The 22,763-nt window shown below is 43.5% G+C and overlaps 1 protein-coding gene across 4 annotated transcripts in view; it reads right to left on the bottom strand.

Annotated features, from left to right (window-relative positions):
* Positions 1-5,879: 5,879 nt before the first annotated feature.
* Positions 5,880-22,763, bottom strand: part of SNX25 (sorting nexin 25) — a 97,651-nt gene continuing 80,767 nt past the window's right edge. For all 4 annotated transcript variants that reach the window (XM_069573258.1, XM_069573259.1, XM_069573256.1 and 1 more), the window contains 7 exons: positions 21,320-21,433; positions 16,313-16,477; positions 14,494-14,611; positions 10,589-10,655; positions 7,514-7,707; positions 6,954-7,054; positions 5,880-6,466 (listed from right to left, as the gene is read on the bottom strand). In XM_069573258.1, the coding sequence (XP_069429359.1) occupies positions 6,386-6,466; positions 6,954-7,054; positions 7,514-7,707; positions 10,589-10,655; positions 14,494-14,611; positions 16,313-16,477; positions 21,320-21,433 (840 nt within the window). In that variant the 3' untranslated portion in view covers positions 5,880-6,385. The remainder of the gene's footprint in view (positions 6,467-6,953; positions 7,055-7,513; positions 7,708-10,588; positions 10,656-14,493; positions 14,612-16,312; positions 16,478-21,319; positions 21,434-22,763) is intronic.

Here is a 22,763-nt window from a genome sequence, read left to right as displayed (position 1 = left end):
CTACACCCTCAGCCACAGGTTCTGTAACTTGTTGTTACACTGTAGCTTGATGAGGACAGCAAAATGAGAATGGTTAAAAGACTCAACACTAACATAAAGGATATGGAAATTTGTTTTGAGGCCGTGTACTTTCCCGTCTTTATCCACAATGCACAAGTGCAACATGCCAGGAGAAAGAGACCGTGATGTCCTCTAGAATGGCTGTAAGGCCATGCTGACATCTCCCTCCCCACATGCCCTCCCACAGAGCCCACAGGCACCCAGTGTGAAGTGGACATCTACACTGGAGGATGAAGCAACGCCTTTTGCCCTCACCTCCCCAGCATCATGGGCTCCGGCAGCAGGCCACTTGACAGTGTGGTCTCCAGTGTCTCAAATCTCCCAAGTGCCCACCTGGGTAAAACTAAGACTTCAAATAGTCCTTTAAAAATCTTTGGAACTTTCCATTATTGTCCATGTTCCTGTTTCCTACAGTATCACAGCTGACATGGAATGGACTCTTCCATATAATTGTCCATCTCTGTATCTGGGTTATAAAGAATGGCTTTTTATTGCCCACTAACATAGATGTGCAAGTTTCTCAATGTGTTTTCTGGTCCTCTGTGACTGAAGTCCAAATTCAAGGCTGATGTATAAATACCCAGAGAGACAGAAGACTGCTTTTCTTTCCATTGTTTAAATCTGCAAAGTGGTAAGAGTTTTTGTAGTAATATTTTAAACTTAATGTTTTCTAGTGGTTATTAAGCCTGACAACTGTAATCCTAGAGGGGCTATAAAGTAACCACTGTGGTTAGTCCCTCTTCCACTTGTGTTAGTTGACTGTATTTACCCTTCCCCACACAGCAGTTCTAAAACTTGTAGAAACGCTAGGGAAACCACTTGGGGCACAAGGACAATTTCTGGATGCATTTATAAAAATGTAAACCATAAGTGATAGTGTTTTTAAATCTGACAACTGGGTGTTCCAGGATTGCTGACTATGATGAGGTTCACGACATCCCCATGATAGCCCAGGTCACGGACTGTCTCCCGGAATTCATCATCAGAGGCATGGCCCTGGCCTCCTTCTACCACGCGCGCTGTCTGCAGCTCGGCTTGGGGGTCACAAAGGATGAGGCGACAGCTAAATGCTATTATTCTAAAGTAAGCCCTATCACAAACATAAATGGACTCAACTAGAATTTCTAGGTTTTTAGTTGAGACTTTTATAAAACATTTATAAAATGTTTTTTATAGTGTTTTTTTTTACTTACTATGCAGATAACCTCTGTCTACCCAGAAGTTGTCAGACATGCAGCTTGTTTGCAGACAATTTTCTCATTCTTTTTTTAACATAATTAAGCTCAGATGGTAACATTTCTATTGATGCAAATTATTCTATTTCACTGTCTGCAGCCTAAGGCTCAGCACTAAGACCTTAAGGCCTGCACAAGCATGCCTTAGTTCACCCAGAAAAAGTATGAATCTCTATTTTCCTTCTGTATACATTAGAGTACAATTCATTAAGGTTTCTTTATGCATGACATCTACTACAACCAGTTAAAATAAGCCTTTTCATGTTTTAATCCATGTGCTCAGTTTATTTATACCAAATAGATTTCACATTTAAATGCAACTGTTAAAAACTGTAGAGGAAGTGAGAAAGGCAGTCATTATGAATAGTAACTGCAAGTTCATTTTTTAATAAAAAGAAAGCAAAGAATTGTACACTTTAGGTCCATGACATCCATAAGTCCAAACTGGAAGTAGATCATAAACATTTGCATAATACACAAATTGTTCAGCTGGAGCAGGAGAACAGAGCAAAGAAGAATTTTCTAAGTCCCTTGCCTAAAAATCTGATTATGTTATAGCAGTGGTTCTCAAAATTATTTGCATGTTAAAATCACATGGGGATCTCTTAAGAATCCCAAAACCTAGGCCTTATTTCAGAACAATTTAATGTCCTAGAGTGGACACGGGCAGATTTAAGTTCCCCAGGAGGTTGCAATGTGTTGGCAAGTTTGGAACCCTAAATTATTTTGTTGGAAATTAAATGTCCACAGTATTAAACCCATATCAACACAAATATCAGAATATGGTACAAAAATACAACTAACCTTTGAGATATCTACCATTACACCATTCTATGAGTATGGGTAACAGCTGTCTTTTTAAAAATCTAAATATTCTTTTATTATACCAGTTTCCAAACCAAGTCAGTTTTAGATTCTGTACTAGGTGTCCTTTCCAAGTAGACATAAGCAAAGAGAACTCTGGGTGAAAAATATCCAGAAATGTGGTACATGTTCATCCTAAACAAAACAGCATAATGAACAGGTACAACTGTAAAACTGTTTTCCTTAGGTTGGGAGATAAGACAGACCCATTACTCAGTTTTGGTCACTGGATTTTATGGGAGATACTTCCTCTAAATTTTCTGCATTTTAAAAGTATACTCGTGAAGGGTCTGGAAGCACATCAGATGAGGCACAATAAGGGAAATTCTAAGCATTTTACTCTGAGAAAAAGGACTTGAGGGGCTTCAGTGGTGGTCTTCAGCAGACTGTGAGGCTGTCCTAGAAGAGAGGCACAGTGGGGAGAGGCTTACAGCCCAGGCAGTTATGGGAAGGGGAGGGCAGCAAGCAGGTGCCCAGTGACCCACTGTTGAGGGGACTAAGGAGACAGTTTCTGCAGGGAGTGAGGTTTGGGCGAGGTGCCTTCTGTCTTTCAAAGTCTTGACATACTATGAAATTATGCACCTTATCACTGATTTAGGCATAACAAAACCATATATTTAAAAATTATCCATGCTACTATTCACATGAGATAGCAAGTTTGAGGTCAAATAGTAATGCTTTCTAGTTTAATTAATAATTCACATCAATGTGTAAATTCATTATTTTGGGCACTGAAAATTCTCTCTCCCCCAAATGATAATAGCATGGTTATTTTTAGTATGATCTATTTTGCGTAGGTTATCTTGAATTCCCCTAATTAAGCAATTAGAGTAGAAATGTATTTTAATTACAAAATTCCCTTAAATCACTGTACTCTACTTCTTAAAAACAAAAGGTTCAACAGTCCAAAATATGTCTAAATAACTTTCTCTGAATTTGAAGGCTTGTCGTCTGAATCCTGCATTGGCAGATGAACTTCACACTTTACTTATTCATCAAAGAATTTAGATCACAATGCATTTCAACAAAGATCATCGATTCTAACAGCTTAGAATGTATGTATTTTTATAATTTTTATAATAGCTATGTTTTCTGCCTCGCACATTAGATTAACCTGGGTATTTCAATGGTGGCATGGTAACCTGGGTATTTTAATGGTATCATGATGGCATGATACCTTCATTCCTGAATTTGTATAATACAACTTGAAGCATAGCTAACAAGATCAAATTGCAGGAAGAGATCTCAGAGATCCAACTCTTAGTCTAGAGAGTGGCCCAGAATGTGTCAGGTATTGAAAACTATTCTGTAAAGCCAGTGACTTTTTCCATTCTTAAATAGTGTCCTGAAATACTTGATGCAGTCTTAGCTTTAATAGTATAAGTGCTACAAACTTACCCCAAAAATGACAAAGTTTAATTCTTTCAATTTCTTTAATCTTTAGTTTTGTGAATTTTTAATATTCAGTCATCTAAAACTTTAAAATAGAAAATTCCAAATTGAAAGGGAAAACTAGAAATCTAGATTTGAAAATAAGTGGGTTTAAGGAACTGCTTACAATTTTGCCTCTCTATATCCTCCCCTAAACATCTTAGTAAAACTACTATACTGAAACAAGATGTCTCTTTGAACTTCAAGTCCTTGTCTACATTTTAAAACCCTCAGTGTATTTCAAAGATAAAATCTCAAATCATCTACCAGTATAAGACCTAGAAATTGTTAAATCAGCAAGAGGCTTTCCTTATCCGTTACATCTACAAAGGCAAAAGCTGACAGAAAAAATAGAATCCATACACAAAAGATTTTAAAGGAAATACACATCTGTAAAATAAATATTGAAAGTATTGTTTAAGATACCCAAACGACACCTTCTTTGTAAATGTTTTGGCTTTATTTTATAAATCACACCCATCCTTTCTAAAGTGAATAAGAACTCATCTTAGCACTGGTAAAATACAATTAATATGTAGGTGCTGGTCACTAACGCACTATTAAATGGCACAAAACTACCCGCTTTTGTTTCATGTTCTGGTTTGTCTATATTACTTGAACTTCATTTTGTCTTTATCTAAAGGGAAGAAATTTCAACAAACTTTAGGCCATATACTTCTCCTTAAATCTCTTAGAGTAGAAACTTAAACCATCCCTGAAAACCAGTTCTTTCCTTTTCAGATTTCTACTCAAGACTCTGTTCTCCCCCAGGAACAACTTTTCCATTTCTTTAGCCCACTACAAGATTTCATAAAAACCTAACTTAAATCATTCTACAGTACAAACCCACTTGCTTTGCTCTTGTTTTCTTAATAGCATCCATAGAACATTCCTTCAGTTATTTGAAGATCCATATTCCCAAGTGATGTTTTCTTCTCCACACTCAGTCCATTTCCTGGAGCCTCTAAGAATCTTAAACAGAAATGTAATAAGGCCGCGTATGGGGACTTTATTTATTTATTTTTTTGCGTATGGGGACTTTAATGGCACCTTTAATAGGTCACTCTTCAGTCTCCAGAGTGAAGACGACTTCAACGGCCATCAGAACACAGGTTTGAGAAACCCTAAAGGCAGGCATCTGACATGGCATATTTTGTGATGTGCTATGCTTGCATGTCCTAAGTGAATCCAACACAGAAGTTAAAATCTCAGTTTACTGTAGTTACCATAAGGCTGGCACGTCTAGCCCAAGTGAGCCCCTGAAAACCATTAATACCACTGCCGCCAGCCATGATGCATACCTTGACCTGTGATTGGAGTCAGTCTTTAAGGGAGGTGAAGCGTCAAGATCATTAACTGTTTTCGAAAAAAGAAAAATCTAAACTTTGGTTAAGTCCTTATAGTTGATAACTTATGAAAATGTAAGACTTAAGATTGAGAAGTCAAAACAGCTCTGGTTTAATTACAGAAGATGGACACTTCGAGTAATTGCTGTGAGGTTCCTGGGGCTTGCTGACCTCACTCTGCTTCTCTTCTCGAATGTCTTCTCTATGTCGCTGTGAATGATAATTCCAAGTACAATATCTTGGTTTGAGAAAAGGATCAAAGAGCTGTAGCTAACAGAATCTCAGAGATAAAATTTGCTTTACTAATTTTTAATCATTTCTCTTTCAGAACTTACGTTTTATATCAAGAACTTGGCAGGTATGCTCTAACAATGATATAATCAATACCATTTTAATATACATTTACATAGTATTTTTCTTTCATGGATTTCAAACTGAATTTCTGCTTAATTAGTTTCTTTCAGTATTCCTGGCGGGTAGGAAGGGGAAGTGTTTCCTTATCACTGCATAATAAATGGTAAAACCCAGGAAAATTAAGTCCCTTGTCCATGCCCTACTACTGAAAACAAAGCAACGTCTGTACACATGATGCCCCTCCTAGTCCCCAAGACTTGATGGCACAGTCAAATTATGAGCAGCATGAAGTAACTTCCCTCCTCTCTGTTTCCCCATCTCATTCCTGCCTGTCTTTCAAAATTTAGCTCCCATCCCACATCCCAAATACAGCTTTTTAAGCACCCATTTGGCTCTTCTCATTCAACTAAAAATCGTATTTTTCACATTCATTCTGGGAGAATGGCACAACCTTTATACATCCTTACAGAAGAACTCCTATGCAAACATTTTCTACAAACAAGGCACTTGATATATATCTGAACGGCCTTCAGTGTTTCACATTTTTTTTTTTTTGAGAGAAGGAGACAAGCATCTTAAACATCAGAGCGCTGATTCATTTTTATAATTTATTGCTTCAAATGCTTTAAACTATGGGAAATCTTTGGTAAAAATAAAGACAGGAAAATTTTCACAATAACTTCACACAAAGCATTGCACAACAATATTCAGTACACATGAATAGAGGAATGTTCAGAGTCCTCAGTGAGGAGATTAACTGTACAATGTTCAGAGTTCTTCATTTAAAACAAAACTTCATAAATATTTAAAATATTTCCTAGGTTCTTATCACATATCAACATTTATATTTCAAACAGTATGTTGTCCTTTAAAGGATTTATATTAAAATAAAAATAATTAACAAGTGGTTTTTTTTTTTTCTCTTGCCTAATATACAGCATCAAGTTTCCTCCCCAATTCTGCCTAATTCACATAAAACTAGAGGGAGGTAACTAAAAGTTCAGTATGGTTCTCAGTCAAGCCCTCTGTGGAAAAGAGGAAAATGTTTCATGTCTATTTGTACAGACATTTCTCTGGTGGTTTATTTGTGCAGTCTCAAACCGGACAAGCTTTAAGTTGATCTAAATGAGTTCTCAGCTCAGGACACAATTCAGTTAGCAGCAGTTCCATCAGCACCTGAACCAAGAAAGAAAGAAAGAAAAAGTCTTTTTCTCTGAAGATTTATTCAGATATCTACATCTAAGACTAAAATCTAATTTTAAGCCTGAGATGCTCCTCAGTGAACAAGTTACTCTCCAAAGGAATCCGTATTCTATAAACTCCAGATTGATTTATTTCATGGTCCATTAACCATCATCAGACCATCAGGGTATTTAATATTGCTCACTATTATAAGACAGACAGCTAGGAAATAGTTTGCTTTGTTGAAATAAGAAAGCGAAGCAGTCAGGCAGAGATGTTACGGCATAAGAGAGAAACAGCAGCAGCTAGGAAGAGGAGGGGGCATCCACTGGGAGTGTTGTTTTTTTTTTAAAGCAAATTGAACAGACAAAAATAAAGCAGAGAAAATGATTACGAGTATAAAGAATTAACATCTACCCCCATATGTGAACAGAAATGTACAACTGAAGAAGCAGTGAATCCTCTGGGAGGCTTTACTCACATATAGCAGGTGCTTATTGGCTCTCTTTTCTTGAAGTGCATTGAATATTTTTATTATACCATAACGGGCATTTTGCTGTCCAACAAGGCTCTGAAGCATATCTGAAAAATTAAGTTTATATTCCGAGCGGCCACTGATACAAGTGCCCCATGCACAGACCTTCAGTGAGAGGCCGTGCCCTGCGCACACAGCACGTAAAGGCTCTGAGGAACCTGAGGGGTGGGTTCCTGCCAGCATTTCAGGAAAATATAGTTTTTTGACAGGCATTTAAACAGAGTATAATTTTAATACCCCAATTAAAACCACAGCTCTCAAAACAGGGATTTTTAAAGTATAAAATCCTGTTATCTAAAACATTGTTCTAGTGAAATTATAACCAGTACTGTTCTTTTGGGGACTCTCAGTATAATTTCTTAGCAAGGGACAAGTCATGATTTGAGAGAAAAAGGTACGATCACTTTTTTTCACTGTAAATAATGTTTCCTAAGTGGCAAATGCCTTAGTGGGGCTGACGACACTCCCTTTCTGTCCGACTTTCAGGAGCAGAACCCAGGCCTCACCTGGAATGTTCTCGAGCAGCTTCTGCTGGGCTCTCCGCTTTGTTTCCTGGCTGCGCGCGCGGCTTTGTTCTTGGCGTGGGATTGTGTTTGGCGGCGCCAGCTTCCCATTGGGCCAAAAAGCATCCCGGAAAAGGTTGATGTAGTAAACCAACATTTGCTCACTGAAAATCCAGTTCACTGTGTCCCGAATTTGTCTTTTAAGAGAAAAATATGTCTCGGATGAGGTTTTTAAAAATTGTATTCTCTGTTTCTCAAAAGGCATTTATCAGTGGGTAGGTTAAGATACAGTGTGATCTTGGCGTTTGATGAATAAACTAGGAATTGGATTTTTAAACACTGACTCTGAAAGTTATTTTTCCTTTTGGTCGTTCATTCCTGCAGCTCACACTTCCACCATTACTGACTTCTCTAAATGTTTGCCACACGGTGTCTTTCAATTTTGAAAGGCAAGAACTGAGAGGGGATGGATTCATTTGAAGCTGGCAACTACTCTAACTGTGCACGGTACTTAACATACTAATTTCTCCATAAAGTGTTGCAAACTGAAAACATCCAACCATGTAAAGACAGCGAAAAATGGCCTGAAGACCTTCCTGATCTCTGGCAATCCCGGGGAGAAGCAAGCTTTTTCACGAGTCGTCCCTTGGGGCTGCTGTGGCAGGGGGTGCTGTGCGGAGTTCTCCAACCTGGGAAGCATCTCACAGGCTCACGAGGCAAAGAGGGGAGAAGATACCCCTTTCCCCACAAAAAGGAGCATTCTGAGAGGATACACTGCCGTCCAGCCACTCCAACCTCCCACAGGAATAAAGACCGACAGACCCTGACCCGCAGAGTTATAAGTAAGTGGCTTTCTCCCCGGTCACTCAGGTCTTCCATAAAGCCAACTTCAGCAGTCCAGTTCCAACCACCCACGGGATCACTGCTGTCAAGAGACCAGCAGAGCTCACAGGGGAGCTGAGGGCAGAGCTCACAGGGGAGCTGAGCTACAGTCCTGAGGGCGGAGGGAGGTCTCTACAGGAAAGGGGAGCAGAATCACCTTCGACTCTTAGCACCAGGAAGGCCTGAGACTTCAAACTTAATTCACAAATAATAAATCAAACAGCCCTTTAAGAATATGACATCCCAACCAGATTTTTAAAGGGCTGATGTCTGGTTTTTAGAACAGTATCTGCAATAGATGTTTCAAGCCCAGCACTGTGCACAGCGTAACCTAGTCACCAGTGAAGTCCACCATGAGTCAGAACCATGGTAATCCTGTAACTGCATGTCTCCTAAGACACTTCCCAATGCTGCTTAGACTAAATAAAATAACTTTATTTATTCAGTGGGACTTCTGCTTCAGGAGAGAACCTGCTGACCTGCCTAATAAAATCCACATCACTAACAGTCTGTCTTGCCTGGAGTCTTTGGGTTACTCACTGGCACTGCATGAAAAAATGAAGAAGGAAAATTTCAATTCGCAACTTAGAATTAGGTGAGTGGCTTTTACCAAAGGCCATCTCCTACATATGTTCTATCAATTCAAGTCCGACTTTGTATTAGCCAAAACTGTAGGAAGCTTCTGAAGCCATTCTGGCATGTGAATGACAGTCAGTACCAGGCAGGAGGCACGTGGAGCTGCTGCTGAACTTCATGGTGTGGCATCGTCTGCCTGAGGCAGAAGAGCAGAGGGCGAGGTGCTCCGCCACCTCTCTACCCGAGGACAAGCCCCCGCCAGCAGCCTGGAGATGCCTACCCGGTGCCCCTCCCCCGGCCAGGAAAACCACTGAAAACATGTTCACCACTTTCAACCCGCAGCTGCTCATCTTAGCAGTAAGAGCCAACGTCATAAATCGGAGCAAGGAACATACACATGACTTTCTGAAACTGGAAAAGAACTGTGCAAGTCTGGAGTTCTGAGAAAAATGGGGCCATTCTGAAAACTTTATCCAAGGCCTGTCAGTACTAAGGTTAAGAGGTTTTCATCAGACTGAAACTGTAAGTTAAACAGGGCATTTTTCTGTTTAAAACAAAAGCCCACGATACTAAGTCAACCAAACAAGTCACTAACACCATTAAAAAAAAATCTTAAACAGAAGTAAATTTTGAAATATACTCTATTTGCAAATGAATCAAAATATAAAATGTTCTTTATTATGTTTCCCACAAAATTTATAAGATTTGTGTAATAAAACTATCACTTTAGCCTTGTACATACATTTGACAACTAAACCTTTCACTTTGAAAAATATCTGATAATCATCTTAAAACATATTTTGCTGTTAAATTGATTTTCCCTTCAATTTTAGCATTTGAGTCTCAGTTTTTCTTGTGTGGGGAAGTCATGTTGCTGACAGTCTTGAAGAGTGCTGGGTATAGAGTATACAGAACCTTTATGTATATGGATAATGTGCTACAGTTTAGAATACACATATGGCTTATATAGCAGTGTAACAGGATATACACACCCCTTCGACGGGGGAGCCTGGTGGGCTGCTGTCTATGGGGTCACACAGAGTCGGACACGACTGAAGCGACTTAGCAGCAGCAGCAGCAGCATGGATACTCAGGTATCATCTAACAAGAGAATATACTATTTTAATGCCATCGCAACTCTAAAAAAAAATGTATGGTGTGCACACCCTTCAAATAAATACTGGACATGTGATGCTCATCCTACTTTCCTTTGGCTCAAGAGTCTAAGCCTTTAAACTGATCCCCATCATGTGACATAAAAATGTTGCACGCATGGTACTAAAACCAGTCATCAGGGTCAACAGAGAACTTTATAGAACAGTCTTCTGACCCTCATCAGCCAGACAGCGGGAGTATGCGAGTCATCAGGGTCAACAGAGAACTTCACAGGACAGTCTTCCGACCCTCACCAGCCAGACAGCGGGAGCATGCACCAGCTTGTCATCTGGTGCACCGTGTGTTCTGGGGGAGAGATTCTTGCAGAAATTTGCTTCCCTCTCCAGTCTTAGAATCATATCAGAAATACAGAGAGAAACTAAGAGACCTTCATTTGTGGAGGCAATCTGACTGTTGAGGCAAAAGGTAGGGCATGAATTCAAATACTAACTTCATGCAACTTACTTGTTGATGGTTCTTCCAAAAGTGACCTGAACGAGAGCAATCAACGTTCTTCTCACCCATTTAAACACTGAAATACAAATCAGAGGGAAAACATCACCACGGGCGATCACAGTCATGACGTCTTCACAGCAGCACAAAGCATAAATCTCACCATGTCATTCAACCTGAGTCCTGACACCAAGTCAGGGGCGATGAGCTCCAGGATTTGTGTCTAGGTTAGTAAACTTCTCTACCCAGGAGAATTCTAATAAGCTTTCATTTGCTGCTTAGCAACTGATGAAACCTACAGGTTTTTTGTTTGTTTGTTTGTTTTACAGCTTTTCAATGCCTAACAACAAATGAGCTAGCAAGTGGAACTAAAAACTTCATGAGTCCTTGGGCTGCTGATATCTTGTTTCCAACTAGTGGACGGTGCAAACCCAGACAGAAGATTTCTGTCTGGCTTCTTAAAGCCAATGTTCTAACAGTGCTGTGAATGAGAAGCATCTGTAGTCAAATGTTGATAAATATTTTGAAATATTAATGAACTGCTGGGTCTAACTGCTCCCTTTGAATACTGCTGTGTAGACCAAGGGCTTTATATATGTGGGGGAAGAAAGGGGAACTGGGAAGACCCAGGATCCCGAGTGAGCCATGGACCCGGCGCAGCTGCGCCACTGCCTGGAGCAGGCGGCCGCCATCCCCTCCTCCCAGCCTCCGGCGCCTCACCTGGGAAAGGGCAGTGTTAACACAGACTTTTTTTTTTTTTTTGCTCAAAGAGTCACATCAATATTTTGTGTCAGAGTTTTGTGAAGGGTCCTTCCTACAGACCTAAACTCTTACCTATTAGCATTAGATTAGGAGACACATTGCTTTAAGTGTAGAATATGAATATAAACCAAAAGAAGGCAAGGAAATGCTGTGAGGATATTTTTGATCTGCAAATTAGAATCAAACCCAAATATTCCCTTTATATATTCACCTCTGTGCACTGAAATGTTTAGCTCCTGACACACGGCTTGGCTATGATGGAGCCAGGAGTTCAGGTCTCCAGCACCAGTAAGAAAAAAAAGGAGTAAATTCACAAACACCTCTGTACAAATATCAACAGCAGTTAACACAGACTTGGAACTAGGCTTGAAAACATTCTCAAGTCATTTCTAACTTTTAAAATGTGTCCAGGTGCAGTACTGTCAATCCTTCAAGCAAGAGTCCTGTCCTGGAATCAGAACCATGCCTCAGAAGTGCCCTTCATGTTTGATGGAATTCAGAGCACCTGGGAGGCATATGTCTGTTGGGGAGGATCACTGCTGTGCACCTTCTAGGGCAGCAGAGAGGTGGCCACACCCAGAGAGGGTCTAGGACACGAGCAGCTCCAGGAAGAATGCCTGACACCCGAGTGCCTGGTCATAAATGTTTAGAACAGCTGTATTTCTGGTCCCTTTTCATAAACTGAACTAGAGCTCTGCTACAAATTCTCTCCTGCTACCAATTCCCTTGACTCTGGTGTGTTTTCCTAACCTTCTCTAGTCCCCCAACACACACACACAAACCCATTATTCCTTCCAAGGACTCATCCCTTTAAAGCCGCAAGGCAGCTGCAACAACACTAGGACTTAGCTGATGGCAAACAAATCACATCTCATTATCGATGATGTTCTATTTATTGCCCTCTGAAATGTCACTAGCAAAAGCAAACATTCTTCTGAGCAGGAATGAGGAGGAAGTGCACGCTGCAGAGACAGGACTTGGGGCCCGACTCCTGGCCTGACTGCCTCTGACACGTCCTCCTCTCTCTCAGTCTCCCTGCGGCAGAGAGAACACACTGACCAAAGGTGAAGACAGTGCTTTCTCACTGTTACCAGCTCTGGAGGAGTCATGGTTTAACAGACCAGATTTCACTGAGAAAGAGTCAGACTCTCGGTGGGTGGAGGAGAGGTTTTTTCTGCCTATACAAACATTAGCAAACATCTCAAAGTGTCTAAAATACAGACCAGGTATAGCTTTTTCATCTGAAAGGATCCTTCAGACTTAGACAATACTCCATCGTGTGGATAGTTCTTAATTTAACTACCACCTGTTTCTGAAGTTTGACTTAGTTCCAAATTTTTATTAAAATTATGCTCAAATGAACATCCTTATATATAAACCTCTGCCTAGAGTTTAGAATTTAATTGTGTCTGTTGCTCAATGTGAATTACATTTGGGGAACCCTTATAGTGTAAATATAACTTATAAATATAAAGGTAAATATAAACCCTTATAGTGAAGGAAGATTGTATCTCTGAGATGTTTTTGTTTCCCTTAGGGAGTTATCGCTAAAACCTAAGTTCCTAAAGTGTTTGCTGATTATTTTAGATTTGGTTTAGAGGAAGAAAGAAATCACTGAGCTGCTCTAGCGGCTCAGTCAGTAGAGAATCTGCCTGCTGTACAGGAGATCCAGGTTTGATCCCTGGGTCAGGAAGATCCCCTGGAGAAGGGCATGACAGTCCACTCTAGTATTCTTGCCTGGAGAATTCATGGACAGAGGAACCTGGTGGGATATATAGTCCATGGGGTCCCAAAGGGTCAGACACAACTGAGTGACTAACACACACAGTAGAGAAAGAAAAACTTAAATGACCAAAGCAAGCCCAGCACCAAAAATTTTCTTGCCTATTCATTTATCTACCCAAGCATTTTCTTAATCACCTACTATGGATCATGGATGAGGCATTATAACAGACACCGAGGATTAAAAGACAAAAAAGATGTGCTCAAGCTTATAACAGCCCTTGAAAGTTTCTTCATCTGCACAGAATTCTTTAAGTGGCATGTTAAGGGGTATATAAGTAAGAAGCTACACACAGCCTAGGACCAACTCTCAGCACTCTTTGCCCCAAGGGAAGAAATGCTCATCCAAGGGGACAGAGGCCAGGACACTCTCAGGGCAACACATACTGGCTAGTGGCATGACTGTGCCTTGTGAAACCTGGCTCCCCCCATGTGCTTCCTCTTCTAGGCACTCAGGTGTGCCTTTAGGCACCTGCTGCATCTCTAGCTAGTACCTGAGGCTCCGGGTGTGCCTGAGTATGCTGGCCTCATGACTCAGAGCTGGGGGCTGTGCAAGGTGAGCGTGGGCAGAGGGTCCCACTCAGGAATCGAGACAAGAGCCGAGCAGTGCAGTCTGACCTTTGACCCAGTGCTGCTCTGGGACAGAGGCACCCGTGCAGGTCTGAGCAGAACAGTCTCCTGATCCTCTCGATGGGGGCCGTCAGGGGAGGAGTTCTCAACATGGCACTGCTGTCACTCGGGTCAGGAGAACCCTGTGTGGTGGGGCTGCCCAGGGCGCTGGGGGTGTACATGCAGCAGCCCTGGCCTCCACCCAGAAGATGCCCGAGGCGCCACCCCACAGGCTGTGACAGCCACGAATGTCTCCAGACGGGGACAGAAGTCCCCCACGCCTCTGTGGACGACCACTGCTCTGGGGCAGAGAGGTGGCTGAAAGCACCGTTGGCCACCGTGCATCCCTGGCCACATACCTTCAACAAGTGGCTCTTCCCCTGCTGCGCAAAATCAATTTTTGTATACCTTTTGGCGATGAAGTCATGAGGCTGTGCTAAGTCCCATGAAAAGAAATTCAAAGCATTCCAGCTTTGAATTCAATTCTTTCTATATTCAAATTCTATTTCTTTCAAATTCAAAGCTTTCTATATTCAGAGGAACAGCGGGCAGGGTAAATCAGGACCCTGCATTCCAGGAGCACAGAGATGATACCTGTCCTAAGAGTCGACCTTGGTGTCTGGCTGGCCTGTGAAAGTATCTGCTGGATGGATATAGACGCAAGTCTGCTTCAGGAACAAAAAGGGATGTTAAATATACGTGTGTCCATGTGTGCATAGCCACCCAACCTGAAAACACGACTGAATCGCAACAAAGAGGCTTACTTCCTCGAAGCTCAAAAATCTCCCCAATCAACATGAAACAGGGTTCAGCCAAGGCATCCTTCCTTCCATCCGCATCATCACCATAATCTGATAGGTCACTGTCCTCCTCTGCCTCCTCCTGGGGGAACAGAAAAGTCACAGAAAGCAGGTCACTCACCCAAGACAGATGCAGGCACCATCCCTCTTGCAGTGTCAGTTCTGAATGACATCAAGGTTCAGCCTCACACGGTCCTTCCACTTCCCTACATGCAGAACTCTAGGCCTTTTCCAGAAAGGTCAAAGTGTATCTAACCCCAGGGAAAACCTTGATCCCAAGGCCTTACTCAAGCTCTGAAACAATTCTGAAAAGCCTCTGTCACTGCATTAATGAGGAGTGAATTCGCAGGTGACAAAATAGCTGTCTAACCATTTGGGGTTTTAAAAGGCTTTTCAGCTTAAGTGATTTTAAATTCACTGTGTTTTACAGGCATGTATCATTTAAAGTAATTTATTTTTAAGGCTCTGAATCAAGCTGTTATTCTGTATTTCAGCTGGTCTCATTTCCTGATCTCCATATCAGCAATCTTCAGTTGAAAACTCATTATATGCCAGGCACCAGGCCAGTGCAAACGAGTATGAGGCGGCTCTGGACTTTGAGAGGCCCTGAGCTCTGTGCGGGGGTGACCAGGAGACACGTGGCTGTTTCTGTAGCGGGGTACAGAGCGGAGGCAGGGGTGCAGACGTCAGCCAGAAGATGACAGCCGAGGAAGTCCACTCTGCTGTCTGCAGAGGGAGCAGCTGGCACTGTGGACCAGGGCTTCGGGGTTGGATAGCAGAGGAGCGGCCGGGAAGTCGCAGAGGAGGAGTCCTCCCACCACCAGAGGCTGCGGAGAGCAGGGGAGGAGCCACAGACCAAGGAGGCCTCCCCTTCAGAGGGCAGATTTCTGCAGTAACTGGGCCACAGGGTACATGGCAAGAGGTTCAGGGATAAACAGGAGGTGGCAGAGGTGAGGGGCCAAGTCAGGCCAGACACAGCACGTACGGCCGTGAAGGAGAGAGGCAGGGAGCTGCTCGGGAGGGAGGTGGGCACGGGATCCCGTGGGCTCTGCTCCAGCTCCCAATGCAGCGGACGCTCCTCCTGCGGTCACTTCCTTCTGTCCGAACTCATTAAACCAATTCCGGTGCAGAGGCAGAGGGGTCTCTCATTGAACTACAGAGATGGCAGATTTCAGAGACAGGCTCGCGTAATTTGCTGGAGAGCCAGATGAGGGCCACAGCCCGAGTAAGGAGCCCGCAGGAGGGAAGCCTGAAGCCCGGTTATGAGATCGCCCATGTCCGCTGTCTCCCCCTATTCACTCCTTCACCCACGAACATCACTGCCAGGTTCATCTTGCTTCACAACACGCCATGGCTTTCCATCCCCTGAGAATAAAGCTTGAACCCCACAGCCTGGCACAGCCTTGCCCCTCCTTCTACCCTCTGCCTCATCAGCCCCCTTCCTGGAGCCGTCCCCCAGTCCAAGACCTGCTGGCTGTCCCCTCATACAGCCTTGTCTCCTGAACCTTATTATCAGCTCCAACTCCTCCATAGTGAAGGTCCCCATCCCAGGGAATGGCCAGGCGGCCTTCCATAGAGGGGCTCCCGCAGAACTTCTGCCGCATTCCACCTACCTACCTGCTTACCCATCCTGTCCCCCAATACGACTGCAATGGTAACTCAAGGGGGTTGCTTTCTCCCCACGTGCAGCAGGCCTGCCACAAACACCTGCTACTTCACACAGCCTGCAAGAAGATGTTTGCTTAAATACGTTTCAAAGACATACAAGCTTTAGACAGCTCACCTCCTGATGGGAAAAGAAGTCGCGAGGGAGTCTTTCCAAAAATGAGGCTAATGAAAAACTGGCTTTTTTCCCCTGCACGTCAATAACCTTGAGGTAGTCAGGAGAAGGGCTCAAAAAGGCATAAAGTGCTTCACTCTGACACAGTCTTTCATCCGAAAGCAGATTCTGTGGGAGAAAGAGGATTAATTCTTCCTACGTGGTAGGAACACGTCCGTGCACTGGGAGCCCCCGACGTCAAGATGAAGAGCTGCCTGTCTCAGGAAGTGTACTTCCCTCGTGATTCTGAACCTAAAGCCATTATCCTTTCCCCCTGAAAGAAAATGCATTAGCCCAATTCTCACTGAATCTCAATGGCAAACAACTCTGGGTAGGTTGACTGGAACTCCCTGACCATTCTGCTGGTGGGAGATGCTGGCCCACAAGAGAACTCACAGCTCGGGGCAACAGTAAAGTCTCGCTTTGCAAACCGCCTGCAGATACAGGGGCCACCACCTTTCAAAGTCAACTTAACTGTCGCTTGTCTGTGTTGGAACAAGGTACGTATTCGCACAGCACACCAGGATCTCACTCAATCACTGTTTCATGGCTACCTGTGGACTATTGCACATAAGCTGAGCAAAGAGCTCTGTGCTGCCACAAGGTGGTAACTGCCTGCCAGGCGGCAGCTTTCTGTCCCTGGGCTGCCACATTCCCCAGGTGGTGCGTGCTTACATGATTATGTAACTTTTTATTGGCCCCTAAAGTGGAAATTTCCTTCAAGTTCTCTACGTGTTTGTCTGGCCTTAGGGGAGAGGAAAGGAGGACATCGTCAGGTTCATTTCTGTGCTAAGCAGGTGCTCCTGGTTGCGGGATCAACAAACCAGTAAGAAATCCTGCCCCACGGATGGGGTGACCCCCTGGGGGATGGAACTCGGGTTCTAAGGGCAGAACCCTCTCTGCTGGGAGAGAAGAGAGAAGCTGCCCCATGAGATTTGCGTTATCTCTGTTCAGATGCAAGCTGACATCTGATAAACCCTATGACCCTCCCTAGAAAAGCCCCTCTGAGAACGCCTAATATTGCCACACTGGGGACTGGGGTCCCGGGGCACCCCGCCCCCGGCCCCCCACATTCCAGCGGTGGTCAGCTCCCTGTGTCCTGCAGAAGACTGGCCTGAGGCTGCAGGTTCTGCCTCAGGCGTGGGAAGGAGACTGCGGGCACGGGCCGCTGGACTCACTACTGCCTTCCCGGCCCCTGAGCGTTTATTCCTTTCACAGAGCCTTAAATGCTCAGTGGTACGTGAGTGTGGATGAGCAGGAGTAAGGTATTCTCCTTCCACCCTGATTTCCTGGCTAATCTACACTCTGACACTCTTTCATAAAGTCATGGAACGGGTAACTAGTGGTAAGCCTCAAATAATACAACAGTCATAAACGTGGAAATGATTCAGGACGCGTCAAGTGTTTGGACTGAGTTATATTCTATTATGAAGTTAAATAAACAAATTAATTATGTATGAAAAGTTAGACATGTTCTCAAAGACTATGTCCATGGGGGAAGGTATAATTGGGATTTTATCACATTTTAATGCTGAGAACAGAATTCCAGTCCCAATCCTTCCCCTCGAGGGCTCAGAGCATGTCGTTGCATGTGGCGGAGAGTGGAGGAGGGCTGTGGATAGGAGGGGACAAGTGTACAAGGCATTCTGGGAAGAGCAGATAGCAGGGTCACCCCCAGAAGCAGCTGCAGCATAGTCGGGGGAACGGCTGGAGTAGTGTGTGAGGAACAATCAGCTAGATTACTAAATATCTGTTATTAGTTTGCCTCGACAGAGACCCATATATAAATATTCACATGAACACACACTCAATGGAAATCCTCTTTTCTAGAAGGTCCTGTGGACCTAATAATATCTGCCTTTCAGACTAAACCTTTTGCATTTTGCTTTTCCCATTTATGGGATGACATTATGAAACTTCAGTCGGCTGTGTAACCTACCTAAATACATCAAACAGTGAGCACTTTCAAATAAAGTCTTTGAGGAAACGAAAAACAGTTTAAACAGTTACTTCCTGACTTACAGTCCTCCTGATCGGAAGACAAGCCACTCCTTGGGAAGCTGTTGGACCTGTTCAGGTAGGTGGTACCGCCCCCAGCCTCACCTGTGCCACCTAGTGGCAGCGCAGAGCACACGATCCTCTTGGCACCAGGGCAGGAACCACGAACCTATTTCCATCACCAGCAACCCAAGTGGGGCAAGCCTGGCCCCTCTCCACATCCCCAGAAGTGCAAGGGTGCCCCGGTCTCTGAAGTACAGCTGGAAAGGCGGCTGAAAGGCTGGCAGCACCGAACAACCTTCCCTTCCCAGAGACCCTCCCTCCCCCAACAGCAGAGGCTGCAAGGAAATTCAAGTGTCAGCTGGAGGGTCCCAGAGCCACACACGAAGGACTTTACAACCTGGAACTGTGAATAATGCAGATTCGTTTCACAAACAAGACCTTAAATTCGTCTGAATGATTTAATCAGGTACGATGCTTGAGTGGGTTTAGTATTTCGGAGGAGCCTGGTAGGCTGCAGTCCATGGGGCCACTAAGAGCGACTTCACTTTCACTTTTCACTTTCATGCACTGGAGAAGGAAATGACAACCCACTCCAGTGTTCTCTCCTGGAGAATCCCAGGGACGGGGGAGCCTGGTGGGCAGCCGTCTATGGGGTCGCACAGAGTTGGACACGACTGAAGTGACTTACCAGCAGCAGCAGCACATTCTGAATCAGCAACAAGATAGTAATATTTCTGTAAGACCACTTAAACATAAATGATTCTCTATCCCACTTCTGCCATAATTAAACTCGGAAAGTTTTTCAAAGCTGCAACTATTTTATTTCCTGATGGACACACGCACACACACAAATTTATATATTTATAACAACACATACACGTATCTTTAGAGAGAAATGAATATATGAGAGAAAAGCAGAAACTGACTGGCACCTGTACGGGAACTCTAGCTAAAATTCACCTAATTTAACTATGATCCGTACACCTGATTCAACTGAATATATTTTAATATAGCCTCTGCTGAGAGATGTTGCGCTGCAACATCTGTGAAGTCCCAGGACTTCCAGCTACTTCTTCATTGGCAAACAGTGTTTTATGAGGCAAAGGTTCATGCCCCCTGCCCCTGAGAACTAGGACTCGGGGGCCCACGGTGTGAGTGACTTAATTATAGTCTGAAGACAGAGGCCCCAGCTAAGGAAAAAATAAATAGTGGTTGCTACTGGAGACAGCATAGCTTTGTCCGGTCTTATTCTCTAAACATAGACTGAAGGAAAACAAGTGTTTAAGGAAATCAGGAGACTATCTTTAGGACCATGCAGTAGGCAAAGAGCTCAAAAAGCATTAAGCACAAAAAAGGAAAAAAAAAAAAAAGGGATAGATTGGACTAAAATTGAGAATTATGCTCATTAAAAGAACTCATTAAGAGACTGAAAAGGCGACCCACAGAAAGAGAGAAGAAATCCACAGCACAGGCTTACACAAGAGACTTACATCCAAACCACACACCCAACTCCTGCAAAGCGATATGGAGAAGACAGGTGACACGACAGAAAACCAGACACAATTTTAACTTCACAAAAGAAAACGGTCCAGTGTGGAGCGACCAGAACCCTGCATGCTGCTGATGAGAGTGTACAAACTGCTTTGACTACTGAGGAGAAAGGAAAACCCCCAATCTCCAGGGACCCCCCAGCAGATATTCACCAAAGACCAGCAGTGGCAGCTTCAGCTTCGCTCCCCTGCACAGCCTCTGGCTGCAAACTCTCTGAACGCCCATCAGCAAAAGGACGAATGAAAACAAGAAGGAAAAGGAAATCAAAGATGGTCTGCAATGAAGAAGTTCGGGACCACCACCCTGAGTGAAAGGAGTCACACAGAAGCGGGTCTACAACCTTCATTCATGTGCAGTTCAAAACCTGCTGTAACCACGCGGTTGGGAGTCACGACTCTGGTCCCCTGTGGTGATGCTGGTGGGACAGAAGACACCCTGTTTCTGGGACTGGATGCTAGTTACAAGGTTGTGTCCAGCTACAAAACTGGAGAAAGCCTTACATATGGTATCGGCATATTCTCTTATCTATACATCGGGTCCCATCACTTCATGACAAACAGATGGGGAAAAAGTGGAAACAGTGACAGATTTTATTTTCCTGGGCTCCAAAACCACTGCAGATGGTGACCTGCAGCCATGAAATTAAGGACACTTGCTTAATTTAAGGATACATTAAGCAAGGACACTTGCTCCTTGGAAGAAAAGCTGTAACAAACTTAGCATATTAAAAAGCAGAGGTATCACTTTGCCAACAAAGGTCCATAGAACCAAAAGCTACGGTTTTTCCAGAAGTCATGTATAGATGTGAGAGCTGTAAAGAAGGCAGAGCACCGCCAAAGAATTGCTGCTTTCAAATTGTGCTAGAGAAGACACTTGAGAGTCCCTTGGACTGCAGGGAGATCAAACCAGAAAATCCTAAAGGAAATCAACCTGAATATTCATTGGAAGGACTGATGCTGAAGCTCCAATACTTTAGCCACCTGATGTGAAGAGCTGATTCACTGGAAAAGACCCTGATGCTGATAAAGACTGAACGCAAAAGAATGGGACGATAGAGGATGACAGGGTTGGATGGCATCACTGACTCGATGGACATGAGTTCGGGTGGACTCTGGGAGATGAAGGACAGGGAAGCCTGGCGTGCTGCACGCAGTCCATGGAGTCACAAAGAGTTGGACAGGACTTAGCGACTGAACAACAACAACAATAGTTTAACTACAAACACACACACACACACAAATAATAAAAACAAAGAAGAAAAAAAACCCAAATACCCCAAACCCCAAACCAAAGGTATTTTGAGGATCTGGCATGATGTGTGAGAATAGAAGGTGAACAGGCCAACAATTAGAATGGAGTCAGTTTAACCCCAAGTTACTAATGTTTCCTTCCATATCCAAAAAGTTTTCAGTGGCTTACCTGTAAAAACTTATTTAATTGATTCTTTGACTTTTCCATAAACTTTTGATCTATAGATTTGAAAGGCAGCTTGCTAAGAGAAGGCAACTGGACTTTTTTTAAAGAAGGGAAACACTGTGAGAGAAAAGAAATAAATATTAGTTATTGCAAAATTACATTTAAATCTTTAAAAATTTACTTTAGATTTTTAATAAGAACAAACCAAGTAACTTCATCTTGTATTCATTTCCTCTGAGACTGAACACCTTGAAAACCTACCTGTTCTAACCAGGCTCAAAGAATATGGAGGAACAGGACACGTGACGAGAAAAGCTAAGACTCATCCCTAGACTGACAAGTGCCTGGAAGCTGGAAATCTTGGAGCCAGGCTGGGAAGATGGGTCTGCACACAGCACAGAGTTCTGGGTATGGACAACTGACTCACGGCAAGAGTTTTTCTCTTGGAATGTGTTTTGTTTACAACACATCTGTAAAACGTTATCACAGTTAACAAAAGTAGAGCATGGGAAGAACCAGCTTTACAGGGGCAAAGTGCAGAATGTAAATATATTAATAATAATAATAATGGATGTTAATAAATAATAACAACAGGCTTTTCTTTGTGGATTAAATCCTGTGTCCTGCCAGACACTGTACAAGAAGTCTGGTGTGTGTAACAGCTATGCGTGTGTTTAATTGCTCAGTCGTATCTGACTCTTCATGACTCCACAGATGGTAGCCCACCAGGCTCCTCTGTCCATACGATTTCCCAGGCAAGAATACTGGAGTGGGCTGCCATTTCCTCCTCCAGCGAATTGTTCAGACCCAGGGATGGAACCCAAGTCTCCTACACTGGCAGGTGGATTCGTTACCACTGAGTCACCAGGAAAGCCCACTCTGACTGTAATTACTACTAATAAAAACAAATAATGTTTGCTATGTGTAGCACATTCTTCTAAACGCTTTGTGCGTGGTTGCTCCTTTCATTCTCATGACAGCTCTGGGAGGCGGGTGAGAAGACACTGTTAGTATCTGTGCCCACTGATGAGGGTAGAGAGGCAGAAACAGACGGAGTGGCAGGGCCAGTCACAAGCTGGTGACCGGGGAAGCGAGGATCCAAACTGGAGGCAAACTCTGGCAACCTGGCCCCAGAGCCTGTGCCTTCCAACACCGCACTTCACAGACTCGACTCCTTTGTGTGATGCAATGCAATATGTTCTACCCTCTACTGCTGCGACCCCGAACAGATCCCTTTATCCTCTAACGAGTCACAACCAGCAGCTTTGAAACCACTGGCCAGAGATACCCTCAGCTGTCCTCCAGCTCTGGGGTTCTGTTGGATTCAACGGAAGTCAGACAGCGATCTGTGTATTCAAGGACTCCGACTAGACTAGACAGTTGACCTACAGGTAAATTTCCAGCCATCAGGCTGAAAATACCACTGTGCCAGTGTCAACAGCAAAGG

Source organism: Ovis canadensis, chromosome 26, assembly GCF_042477335.2.
Source record: "Ovis canadensis isolate MfBH-ARS-UI-01 breed Bighorn chromosome 26, ARS-UI_OviCan_v2, whole genome shotgun sequence".
NCBI classification, from domain to species: Eukaryota; Metazoa; Chordata; class Mammalia; order Artiodactyla; family Bovidae; genus Ovis; species Ovis canadensis.
The sequence above is the reverse complement of the archived record's forward strand: the minus strand, read 5'-3'. Positions and strand labels throughout refer to the sequence as shown.